The sequence below is a fragment of the Adiantum capillus-veneris genome, chromosome 10 (genome assembly GCF_014529385.1).
Source record: "Adiantum capillus-veneris isolate H3 chromosome 10, ASM1452938v2, whole genome shotgun sequence".
Lineage (NCBI taxonomy): Eukaryota > Viridiplantae > Streptophyta > Polypodiopsida > Polypodiales > Pteridaceae > Adiantum > Adiantum capillus-veneris.
Window position 1 is genome coordinate 88,243,360 of NC_140940.1, and position 13,039 is coordinate 88,256,398.

The following is a 13,039-nucleotide window of genomic DNA, read 5'->3' on the forward strand; positions in this document are numbered from 1 at the left end:
GGCACCAAATGAAGGGAGCAAAGCGAACCCCGAACCCCGACGACCTCTAAAACACCGGGGACCGAATGGCGCGCCTCGAGCCTGTCATGGTAAAGCAAACAGGGGGCACCACCTAGCTTCAGCGGCTAGGACGCAAACAACACACCACCATAACAAAGTTTTCATCCAAGAGAGATGGATGCTTGGGAGTAATGATGAATAGGAAGGGAAATGAGATCAAGTGAGAGAGAGAGAGAGAGAGAGAGAGAGAGAGAGAGAGAGAGGGAGGGGGTATTGCGGCTTGGTACTTAGGCACCACAGAAGGATGGAGAATCTGCACACCCTTCACACATACACAAGCTCACTCCAAACACAAGACTAGGTGGCGATTCAGCACACCTCACATGGGCAAAACATTGCAGGAAAACATACTCACAAAACCTCAAGCTTTATTTAGATAATAAGGCGATGAAATGGGGAGCATAGGGTAGAAGAATGAGAAGGGAGAGAGTGGTAAAGCACATGGCGGATAGGTGGGAGTTGATGGCGAAGACTCGCATGAGGGTTATGGCCATCATCCTTCATTTAGCTGCCCTTCATCTTCCATAGCCCAAGGGTGTAGAGGTGACGAGCATGGTGATTGGGGTGATAGTGATGGTGATGGTGTGGGTGTGTGTGTGTGCACTAGGCACACACAATGCATAGTGTATTCTTTGGTGATGTTGTGTGTGTTTTTTTTTTCCTGGTGAGCTCTCATGGCTTCCTTATATAGGAAAGGAGGAGAGGATTTAACAATATTTCTAATTGAAGTGAGTGTCCCACTCTAGTGACTAGGAAAATGGGGTGCATGTAACTGTGGCTCCCATCTTGTCTCCTCATTATTTAAAATACCAGAATCAATAGAGAGAGAAGAAGAGAGAATGTGGGTAGGATGTAGAGGATAGGAAATATTTACAATAGTCTAGCTTTGGCTAGACATAAGCTTATTAGGGAGAGAAGAGAGAGGCAAGAAAATTATAAGAGAGGTTGTCGAAGGTGGATATTTGTTGATGAGGATGGATCCTCCAAAAATGGTGATAGAATCACTCTAGACTTGCCAAGACCTCATTAAAAGAGCCTTGTCTCTTGTAATCATGCTTGAAGACTTGTAGAACCATAGCCATTCTAGAGGGAAGAAAACTAGGGATGGCCTGTGTCACCATTACATGAGAAAACTGGGGTCCGCTACAAAAATCATAGCTCCGCGTTCATAACTCCAAAAATTCTGAAAACATGTGAGCTAAAAGTTGAGATCAGGAGCTACATCTTTCATGTTGAAGGCTCCTTCAGATTCGGGGTTCTTCTTTACTTAAAAAATTTAGCCAAATAATGTATTATTTGTGGCTGCAAAAGTCTTTTGGTGGTCCCCTTTGAGTGGACTTCTCTCTTGCCTTCAAGTGTAAGCTCCTTCATGTGTATGAAAAAATGACCTAGAGTTTTGAAAAGATTGGCAATCATCTAGATGGAGGTATTATTGAAATTTGAAAGTGGGGTTGAGGTTTGAAAATGAAAACTAGTGAATAAAATATTTGGTAGGGTGGAATAATATACATACATGAAAAATATATTAGAAAATACTAAAATATATAATGTAATTTATATATATTTAATATTTAAGGTCAAAAGAGAGATCAACAAAGAAATCTTACTTATTTATGCTACATCGTGATTGATTAGCATAAGTCTTATTTATTTAATAAAGGCTAAAACGTTTGTGAAAAAGGAAGAAAAAATCAAAAGTAAGTTATATAATGGGAAATATTTTGATAAAAGGGCAAAAATATATGGGGGGGTTCCCATGCATGGAAAAGCTTGCCTCACCTCATATTAATTCACTTGCTTTCATGGAAATAAAGAGTAAATTTTTGGAGTCATTACGTGGCAACTGTGCACAAGATCAATCATATGCTAAAGTGTGGAGTGCAATTTTAATTAGGGATTCCTTACACTCACATGTGTCTGCATAGCCACATCAACATGTTTCTGCATGTGCAGATAAAAACTCCAACGTACATAGCTCCACCCCTACTCATATAAGCTCAAGCGATGGAAGAATTTCTCCATTGACGATGACTACTTACTCCACAAGGGTAGAGTATGTGTGCCAAAGGACTTAGATAGTAGGCGCAAAATATTATTTAAGTCTCATGATAGTCCAAGTGCTGGTCATGTAGGTATTTGTAAGAAGTATGCCTTAGTTCGACGGTAATTTTATTGGCCAGGATTACATCATGATGTTCAAGAATATGTACTAAACTGCCAACAGTGCCAAGTTAATAAGACAGAGTGCCTCAAGGTAGGTGGCCTTTTATATCCTTTAGAGATTCCACAAGGTAAGTGGGAGATTATCTCTATGAATTTTGTAGTAGGACTACCTAATACAAATCGTGGCCATGATGTCATATGGGTAATTATAGACCATCTAACAAAGACGTGTCAATTCATTTTCACTAAGACTACAATTAAGACATCGGAATTAGCACGGCTATTTATATAGCATATATATAAACTCTATGGTCTTTCAGCTAGTATCATTTGTGATAGAGATCAAAAGTTTGATAATCACTTCTGGAGGACTGGGTTCCAAAAGTTGGAAACTACACTTAATCTTAGTACGGCTGATCATCCACAAATAGATGGTCAAACCAAAAGGGTTAATCAATTGCTAGAGGATATGCTATGAGTGTACGTTAGCAAGAAGCAAACCAATTGGGAAGACTACTTGCCTGTATTGGAATTTTCTTATAATAGTTCAAAGCATGTGACTCATCCATTTATGCTTTTATATGGTTTTCATTGTTCAACCTAGATCACCCTTTACTGTGGGGTTGGCTACGGAGAAGATACAAAAAGTGAAGGATTTTCTCCAAGACCATTTTGATATGCTTCAAGTTGCTTGAAAAAATGTTAAGCAAGCACAAGATTGATATAAGAAGTACGCAAATGAGCATCGCCATCTTGCTACTTTCCAAGAAGGTGACAAGGTTTTCCTCAAGGTTTTGGAGCATTCAAAAACTTTGAAGACGAGAAAAATTGCTAAACTTTCACCACGATATTGTGGACTGTTCTCAAATATATAGGTGAAGTGGCATATAAGTTAGCTCTTCCTGAGCACTCACGAGTTCATCCTGTTTTTCATGTTAGCCATTTACGAAAACAGCTAGGATAGAATGAAAATGTCATCATTGACACATGTGAGTTAGTTGACATTATAGAACCGCTAAGCATCCCTCATGAACTCAAAAATATTTTGGATTCTCATGAGATTTTCACCAAACATCATGTAAAGGCGATAGGTGTTGGTAAAATGGATAGATATACCTGAAGAAGGTTCTACAAGGGAGAATGTCTCCGCACTTAAGAAACATTTTCCCACGTTTGTTTTCAAGGACAGAAACAATTCTCCAAGGGGGGTAATGTAAGGACACGAGTCCTATGGGCAAGGCCACCGGCATGGCCAGACAGTGTGTATGCTAGGGGGATGCTATAAGATAGCATGGTTGGGTGGAGACTAGCACACGGCATTAGTCCCCTCCTTACAGTCATAGACGTCTTGCCATTCTGGGTCTGGTTCTTCTTCAGTTATTCTCTAGAATAATCCAAACATCTACTGGTGCATCTCTAAAGGATGTTTCTAAATAACCCACTATACTTTTGGAAAGAAAATTTGACCCACATTGTGTCTTCCGAGGTTTATGGAAAATCTTAAACTCAAATTCCATAAGAAACATCATCCATGTGATCACCCTTCCTTGTATAATGACTTTATTCATCAGAAACAATAAAGCTTAACATAGAAGTAGAATAGCTTTCCTAGTAGGTAATGCCTGAATTTGGTGGCACTAAATACCATCCCTAGTGCTTCTCTTTCAGTGGTCAAGTACCCATGTTCATCTGTATTGAACCTATGAATGGCGAAGTAGACTAGGTAGTCTATCTTCCCATCAGGCTGAGCCAGTATGGCTCCCATTGCCATGCCATAAGCATCTACATGTACATGAAAATTAATATCCCAATTAGGCTGGCAAAGTACTGGCTTCCTACTGATTCACATCTTTTAAGCACTGGAAACTCTTTTCACACTCTTCAATGCAAATGAACTTGTTCCCCTTTTGTCAATTCTTACAATAGTAGTGCCTTGGCTGCAAACGTATGAATAAATCTTTTGTAGAAATTGATATACCCCAAGAACAAACTCAAATCCCAGACAGTGATCGGAGCTCTAGCATTCCTGAACATTATATGTCCCAAAAGTTTCACTTCTAGACCATGAATATTGATTTGAATGGGTTCAGACAAATCCTTTTCTCTTTGCACCTTTTGAACACCATCTCAGAAACAATAAATAAATTTCTTTAGTGGAGAAAATTGTAAAGTCGTCGATGAAGATGGCCAGAAACTTATGCAAGAATTCACTAAATATTTCCATCATGCACATCTAAAAATTTGTAGAAGCATTACAAAGCCCAAATGACATCATCAGATAGATGAATGATCCCCATTCAACAATAAATATAGTCTTGGCCCTATCTTAAGGTGAAATTTCTAGTTGATTGTAGCCACTATAGCCGTCCATAAAGATATACATTTTGTGGCCTGTAATTTCTTCCAGCATCATGTCTGTGAATGGTAATGGAAAAGGATCCTTGATAGTCTAGGCATTTAGATTTTTGTAGTCCATACACACTCTCAACTTCTCGTTCTTCTTAGGGACTTTTACTATAGGAAACAACCAATCACTACTTCCTACCTCTGTAATGAACCCTCCTTTCAGAAGATTGTCAATCTCCTCCTTCACCTTCTTAGCATAGTTTGGTTTCATTCTATACCTTTGTAGACAAACTGGTTTGGCATCTGGTTTTAGTGGAATTCTAAGTTGGCACACGTCAGGATCTACTCCTTTTAAATCAGCATGTTCCCACACAAATACATCCTTGTATTTTTGGAACAGTGCCCTTTCCTTCTCTTTGATCTTTGGCTTCAGATGCTTGTTGATTTTAATCATTCTGGGATTCTCCTCTGAGCTGCGATTCCATTCCTCCACTTCTTGATCATTTGGTAGTAATGGCATTTTGGGCCTCCTCCCTTCTGTTTAGCCCTCAACTCTACTTCTTTCTTGGTTCAAATACCAACAGCGTAGTCATTAAAAGGGTTGCCAATTTCTAGTAGATCATTTTGAATTTCTGTTAGTACTATTGTATTCCCATCATTAGAGGTTCTCAAACTGGTTTCTTCCTCTATTCTGAAATGAAATTTTGTTGATGTTGATTGTTCTAGCAAACGATCGTCTATCTGAACTGGTCGCTCTCTAGGATTCTTTCAATCTTTTGGTCCCTTACTTTTTTACAACTCTTGAGGCCTTAGAGCCTTCTTCTAGTTTATGGTATTGTTCGTCTTGAACTGAATTCTTCTATTGGATCTTTGAATAGTCAAGCTGTATGGTTTGCATAATCATGCATGGCACCAGTCGTTCTGAGCCATGGTCCTTGTAATCACATTCCATAAGCGCCTTGTACATCCAATACCAGGAAACTGGTCTTAAACTTTTCCTTCCCCACTTTGATCTACATATTTTCAATTATTCCAGTAGCTTGGACTACTCGGTGATCAGCCATTGTAACTTTGAAGAGAGATGGTTTCATCTCGATTCTTCCTAGCTTCTACCATAGATGCTTGCAGTGACAAAATCTTCACAAACCTGGCAGTGCTCGCCTCCCTTGCGCTATTTGCACATATTGCATCATCATGACTACTCATCACGTATGGATATGTCAAGTTGACAATATGATGGCTACGTCCCTCTCACCCATAAGCGGAACCATGTGCCCTGATATCAACTCATCAGCCTCTAGCATGAGCATATCCTAAAACTCCATGTCTATCATCTCTGTCATTTTTATCTGTGTCTCTAGGGAGCATACCTGCTCTACCTCTACCTACATAAACTCTGACAACACCTGATGTGTCTCACTAGAGCACTACCACTCTACCTCTGTCTCTACAGAGTCTAATGGCATGTACTGCATAGCTAAATGCTCTGTCTTGTGAGCATGGTGGATCTCACTCAAGAAGGAGATATTTCTTGTCTCTCGCTCAAAGCATGCCAGCAACAAAGCTGAGACTATGTCGTCTCGTACCTCAGACACATGCATAGGATTTACCAAGCTGCTCTGCGGGCTCCTCTGGAAATCACTAATGAACCACATTGCATATGGAAAGACTGCTCTCTAAGCAGTATATCACAACCAAAGTCTGCTTACTATCTCACTGAAATCAAGCTCTATCTTAGCTAAGGAACGTAGCGCACATGTCCTAGCATATATGATGTACCACTGGGAAATGACAAACAAACGTCTCCTACACCCTCTATCTCAAACGCCGAACCATTAGCCAAGTGTACACAGCCAAAACTCCCACTAGAAAATGTGTTGAACCACTCACAACATGGTGTGGCATGGAAACTAGTATCACTATCTAGTAAGCATTGTGGAGAAAGTGTGCTATCGATATACATATTTGCAAGAGGTACACTCAAGGCAAGCATGACCTCACCATCATTGGCATAGACTGCCCATTGTAACTGCCTCCCATGTGTCAAAGCCATATTTGCATCACGCATACATCTCTGATGATGTCTCATTCTAAAACAATGGCCCCTAATGTCTTATGTGTGACCACAATGCCAACATCGTATGTATCGCAAAGAACGAGACCACCGTCTCTCACTGTCACACATGTCTGCTGCCACCATAAGTGAATGCAAAAATGGCAACAAAGTGGAAGATCACCTGACCACTATAGAATCATGAAAACCATGACCATCGCATCAAAACCTATACTCGCATATGCATAAAACATCTCCACAATCTGCTATCTACAAGCATAAACTGGGACAAAATGCTCAACCGAGGGTAAAGCGCATAACCATATACGCAAGTAGAGAGAAAACTAGCTCAAAACGCATCCCACAAAAGAAATTGCCTGCAAAAATATGCAAAAACCTATGAAATGTGCGACTGTCTATCTGTAGCCACACAAGCATACGCTAATACTCACTCCTGTGAGAGCGGGTACAAGAACACCAAACTGCATCCAAGCTAATAAAACCTTTCAAACTGAGAGTAAACACTCAATCACTTCTGTCAAAGTGGGAATATATTGACCACTGTACAAGATGGCATAACATTGCAAACTTTTATGGCGAGAAGACAGGGAAAAACGAACAGAGTTTCCTTTGCAAAATGCACCAAAACTCAACGCAAACCGCAAGCCAAAAAACCTATAGATAACTGCCAAAGTGGGAGTAAACTCGACCATCAGAGAGTAAATACACATAAACCGTCAGAGAGTAAATTATGAATACACATAAACCATGGCAAGAATCGGGGAAAAATCCGACAGAGCTCCCCTAAAATTGAGCAAAAACTCAAAAAATCTCACCAAATCGTGTAAAAACAGACACTCACTGTCTCAATAAACAGATCCACAAATGGCATACATAGCACTGCCAAAACCCTGGCAAAACATCTCATTCCTGACCGAGTGACTCTATGGACGTATACCTATCCAAAACAACCTGTAAACCTACAACTAGAGTGCTTTGTTAGCCGCGCAGAGTCTGAGGGTAAGAGAAAACAATAACCTCTAGAAGACAAAGACAAACACTTGGGGGGCGGGGGGAGAGAGAGAGAGAGAGAGAGATGTATATATTTTTTTATTATCGTCCTGGATGGACAAATATGACATGTAGGACCAAAGGTACATGTGATTTTTTATTATCGTTTTGGGTGGTCAAAGATGATGTATGGGACCAAAAGATACAGGTGATGAACTATATGGATAAGTGACTCTCAATGCTCAAGGATTATGTGACGAGACATAGTGGAGAGCCCACGCTATGGATGGAGCGGAATGTATGTAGGTATAGGTCATGGTTGAAAATGTGAGAAGCAGTTTCAAAATTTGAAGGTAATTCTTTCCAATCTAATTCATCACAAATATGAATGTGTTCATGATGCTCAATAAAAAGTCTACCAAGTACTACAAACCATCAAGTTTGAAATTCTTGAAGTTTAGTATGAACTATGCTCTTTTTTTCCCCAGTAAAAGCATCAGAATTTGTATTAAGAGGGAGAGATCAAAAGCCATTTGAACAGGTCAAAAATCTGAGAGTATCGATGTCTCAAATGGAAAATGCCCTAGGTGTCAATGGCAGGAAGATGACATTCCTCATCTGTTCAAAGCTTTGGGCTTTATTCCCTCTTTGGGCTTTGTTCCCTCTTGGAGTCGGTTAGTATTAGGGAATTCCATAAATCAGCTTTTGGAGGGAGAGATGAAACATATTGTTTGATCAAGCATATCAAAGTCCATGTATGAGAGTTCTTTTTTCTGGTTTGAACTTGCAGACAAGTTGAAGCTCGAGAAATGTCGACTCTACAATATCAATCAACACGATAGAGTCAAACAAATGATAATCGACACTAGAGTTGTAGATGCCAAGATGGTCGGATAAATTGCCAATGGTGAGAGACTTATTTCTCAAATTGACGATGTTATTCAAGCCTTGCCTTGAGGTGTTTTTGATCCAATTTCAGAACAACTATTTTTGTATGCCTCTCTTAGGACATCAACTATGTAGCTTGGGAGTTTACCGTCCTTTTGAATAATGTAATATTTTGAACTATGCTCTTGAACATGTAGTTTTGTGTGCCAAAGAACTCTATGACAAGCCTAGGACTTGAGACATGTTACAAAGAGGAAACCAAGATACGAAGCTACGACTTGGGTGATAAAGAAAGAGAGAGACCAAAATAGCTGCTTAACTCACCTTAACAACCATATTAGCAGCTTCACACCCCACAACTGTGGCCTTCATGTCACCTGTATGACCCACCATGTCCCCATTTGGAAGATTCACCCGCAGCTACAAGCACAAATAGCCTGATGCCACATCAATCAAGAAGAAAATTCTTAACCATGAACTTGTAAATGTTATTGAAGTCTACCTGATCATACTTGCCACTTAAAATTGCATTCTTGGATCTCTCACCAATTTGGAGGGCTTTCATGCCAGGATTTTCATTAAAAGTGATACCTTGGTCACTCTGTATCTCCACATAGGTCTCCAGCTTGCTATCAAATAAGCCTGGCCGTTTCCCATTCCAGAAGAATGTAGCATGTCCAAACTTCACTGTCTCGCTGTCTAACGATTAATTTCTAAATATACTGCATAGCCCTCCTTGGCATGAGGATTAACAACAGAAAGCTGACTCGTCAGGCCTCTTCCAACTGTACCTGCATGCAAAGGTTCGGAGTCCTTTCTTTGCGAAGTATTCACCTGATGTCCGGTCAATTTCGGGAGGGCTCACCAAGTACTTGCTAGGGAGCTTCAACTCACCATCATATTGAAGCATATCCGCATAGTGAATTTTGGGCACACGCACCCTATCAAAGTTATCAAAGTTTGCATACTCGAGAGCTTTTGCCAACATGATCATTTTGTCTGCTCTAAAGTTGAAGGTTACAACTGCATCACCATCAACAATTGGACCAACAGATTTTCCATTTTTGTCCACAATCACAAATGGAGGACAGTATTGGTCATTGAATTTTGGATTATCTGCCTTCATTTGCATAAGAGCTTTTATACCACTCTTGAACTTGTGAGGAGCTTCTCCCAGAACTTGTGCATCCCAACCTCTTTTTACCACATTCCATTCATTCTATTTCACAAAGTCCCAACAAAACTAACTCTTCAAGACTGCATTGCAGACCCAAATCAAAGTGAAACAATCAATAGCGATAATGCCTATTGATCCTGTCTTGGCTCTTAAGGTGTTTGCATGGATGCATTAAGACCCATATTGAAATCTTAGCAAGCTCTTTCAAACCAAAAGGAAACTGTTGGTATTTGGTAATCACAAGGTACCTCGTAGCGATCCATAGTTACATGCATACGCCCCCCTCCAGATGCCAGTGAGGCATCCACTCCTTGTTGCCGTAACTCTTCTAAATCTTTCTCGAGCAAAATATTGGAAACTATATATGCCATTTCAATACTTCTCAAGTGAAAAAATTTATGAAAGGATGAGAGAGAGAGAGAGAGAGAGAGAGAGAGAGGCTACCGATTGCCGTGGTTCAGAGGTGTACTTGGAAAGAATGAGATACCGATCGTAGTGCTTCACAGGGGTACCTTGTAGAAAACCACGAGGAGGGTTAGAGGTTTGTCAAGCTCAATGTTCATAATCATACAAGATGTCAATGTTATTAATTGTTTGTTGTTCCATTTTTATGTTTTTTTTTTTTTTAAACATGCAAGTTTCCTTTCACGGGGGAGTTTGCACAATCCTTCCCAATTTTTATAATATGAGGGAACGTGCCATTCCCACGGTAGCGTGCAATTCTCAGTGTGATCATTAACTGCGTTTGTAGTGTCAAAAATGGAAAAAATCACAGAATGATAATGCTTACTCACCGCGCGATTGACTGTCTGTCGCCAATGCACCTTGCATCAACGATGTTGGGCGTCTCTTGCTCTTAACCTGCTGCAAGAGACGATAATGGAGGATGAAGGAGATAGGCTTGTGACTATTTGGGTAGAGGAACTTTAGGAAGAAGCGGGATTTTTTATATTTGAGCTTGTGTCAATTCAGAGCCTATCAAAATTCACTCGTCGCTTCATACGTCCAAATCTGGTGGAAGCAAGAAGGATGGTGCTCAACTGTGAAAGGCACATTATCAGTGGGTGATCAATATCAACTGGTGTAAAGAGTTCAAACCAGATTATTTCTACCATCTCCACTATATGTACTCTTGTTCTGATTAGTTCCAAACTGAAGTTTGAAAAGTTGACAACATCATAGAACAAATCAATCTCGTCCTTCATGTGCATAACCTGCTAACACCATAGTCCATGTTGTCAAGTAGTGTTTTGGACTCATCAAGCTTGCCACATTGCCAAGCACAAAATGTTTCTGCAACAGCCCCACAATATGATGGTGGTTCTAACTTCTGAAGACATGAAATCCATCAATTTGGCAATGTTTAACGGCACCTTTTGGGTTTTAGTCCCTTGACGTGGGGAAGATGGGATCTCCATTTCTTCGATAGGATCAGGTAGTCCCTCTGTAAACATTCTTTCCATCAAGAAGTGAGTACGCCCACTTTCCCATGACTTTAAGTCACTTTCTTCTTGGATGACACTAGGTATGGCTAAGTGTCTACTTGGTGAGGTTTTTGTTGCGTAGGGAACACGGTGTCTGTAATATGGATTTGTCTAGGTGCTGGTTCTAGATCCCTTTGGGTATCTTCTACCAAACTCCTTAGTTGCTTGACTTGCTCGATCTCCTCTATAGGGTTTGGATAAGTTCATATCTTCTTCTTGGATCCTGGCCATTGTACCTCTTGAAGATCTTCCTTGTTGGTTTCTATGTTAGTGGTCATTTTGGTCTCCATGGTTTCACCTGAATCAGAATCCTCTTCAGCGTCGTTCATATATACGGCGTCGTCACCAGTCCCTACATTGGTCTTTGAACTGGGGTATGACTTCGCTGCTTTTTGCGATCTCTTCCTTCGTGTTTTCTTTTTTTTCTAAGATTGGGCAATTGATGTCGTGTCTCTTCCCTCAAGAATATAATTTTGTTTTTGGAGCATCGATCGTGTGAGTACGTTTACTGGTACCACAAGTGTACTTTGTGATGGCTCCTCGGTAACCTCAATCCAGTTTAATGGCGTGATCTTTGGCGCATTTGGATTATTTGGACATTGGCCAATCAAATAATCTATGTCACATCGATTACACATGAGTATTGGCATTGTAGACGTGCTCACTTGATTGGTTTGCATTAGTGTGGAGTTCTATTGTAGGTTAATAGGACACTCGGCCACACGATGTGGACCTCCACACTCATAGCATTGAAGAGGTGGTCTCTTAGCAGTGTAATTGATATTTTGGCCTCTTACGGCAAGAGCAACTACTTGATAGACAGGTTTGACTTGTCCCAATAGTCCTCCATATAGTATTGAGGACTTTCTTTAAGCGCATCAATCCCATAGGCAATATTAGGGTCTATATCTTCCTCATAGCCTTCTAAAAAATCAATAGATGACTCACAACCCACTTGCTTCACATAAGTGGTTCTCGGATGTGGTGGTGGTGGTCCTAGCGCTGGAGGTGGTAAGGATGTTGTCTGAACAACATTTTGCTCACCTTTGGTAGAGGATGTTCTCTGAGGTTGTCACGATTTCTTTCATGGTTCACACAAACTGTGAGAAATTGGACAGCACGTTTACCATCTTTGCTACGTATCCTAGCATATGCAGAACCATCGTCCATTACCTTTGTTTCCATTCGAACTCCCACAATGTCGGGCTGTCCAAGGATGAGATGATATGAAGATGTATCCTGTACAAAGAAGTTTTGGTCAATCTTTACATCACCTATTGTCACCTTCACACATGGACATGCTGCATACAATTCACCGGATGAATTGTTTGCCACTTTTACCATCCAGCCATGATCTGTGTCCATTGGCCATTTGCACTTGTTGTAGAGACTCTTTGACATTATGTTTATTTCTGAACCATGGTCAATCAAGGCAACAAATGGTTCTTCAAGATCACCTACCTTGACCAAAGTTTCTGTAGTAGCCCTTGCCCAGTGACTTCGTGAATAGTAGCTCCTAAGAATATCTTCAACTTCTTCATCATCATTTGAGAAATGCACTTGCTTCACCCTCCCACTAGATTGGTAGCATCCTACCATAGCTCCATCATCCTCCTTATTTTGCAGTTGCATCCCTTGTGTCTTTGAGATTTTCCCTTCAACCTGTGGACAAGAAACTTCAGCAAGGGTTTGCCTCTTCCTCTTTATGATGTCAATGATCTCCTCATGGAATTCACGCTTTGCAATGCCAAGAACTTCTCCCAGAGTAAACTCAATTTTGCTATTTAAGATCCTTTCCTCCAAGACTTTCTTTAAATCTGTAGCAACCTCAATATTAGATTGTAGTTTATAAGTTGG

The 13,039-nt window shown here is 40.4% G+C and overlaps 1 protein-coding gene across 1 annotated transcript; it reads right to left on the reverse strand.

Annotated features, from left to right (window-relative positions):
• Positions 1-8,331: 8,331 nt before the first annotated feature.
• LOC147449209 (2,3-bisphosphoglycerate-independent phosphoglycerate mutase-like) lies at positions 8,332-10,036 on the reverse strand. The gene is made up of 5 exons (XM_086521527.1): positions 9,947-10,036; positions 9,313-9,740; positions 9,024-9,216; positions 8,846-8,941; positions 8,332-8,451 (listed from the first exon to the last, which is right to left on the reverse strand). The coding sequence occupies exons 1-5, from the start codon at positions 9,971-9,973 to the stop codon at positions 8,332-8,334; spliced, it is 864 nt and encodes a 287-aa protein (XP_086377653.1). The 5' UTR covers positions 9,974-10,036.
• Between the last annotated feature and the right edge of the window lie 3,003 nt (positions 10,037-13,039).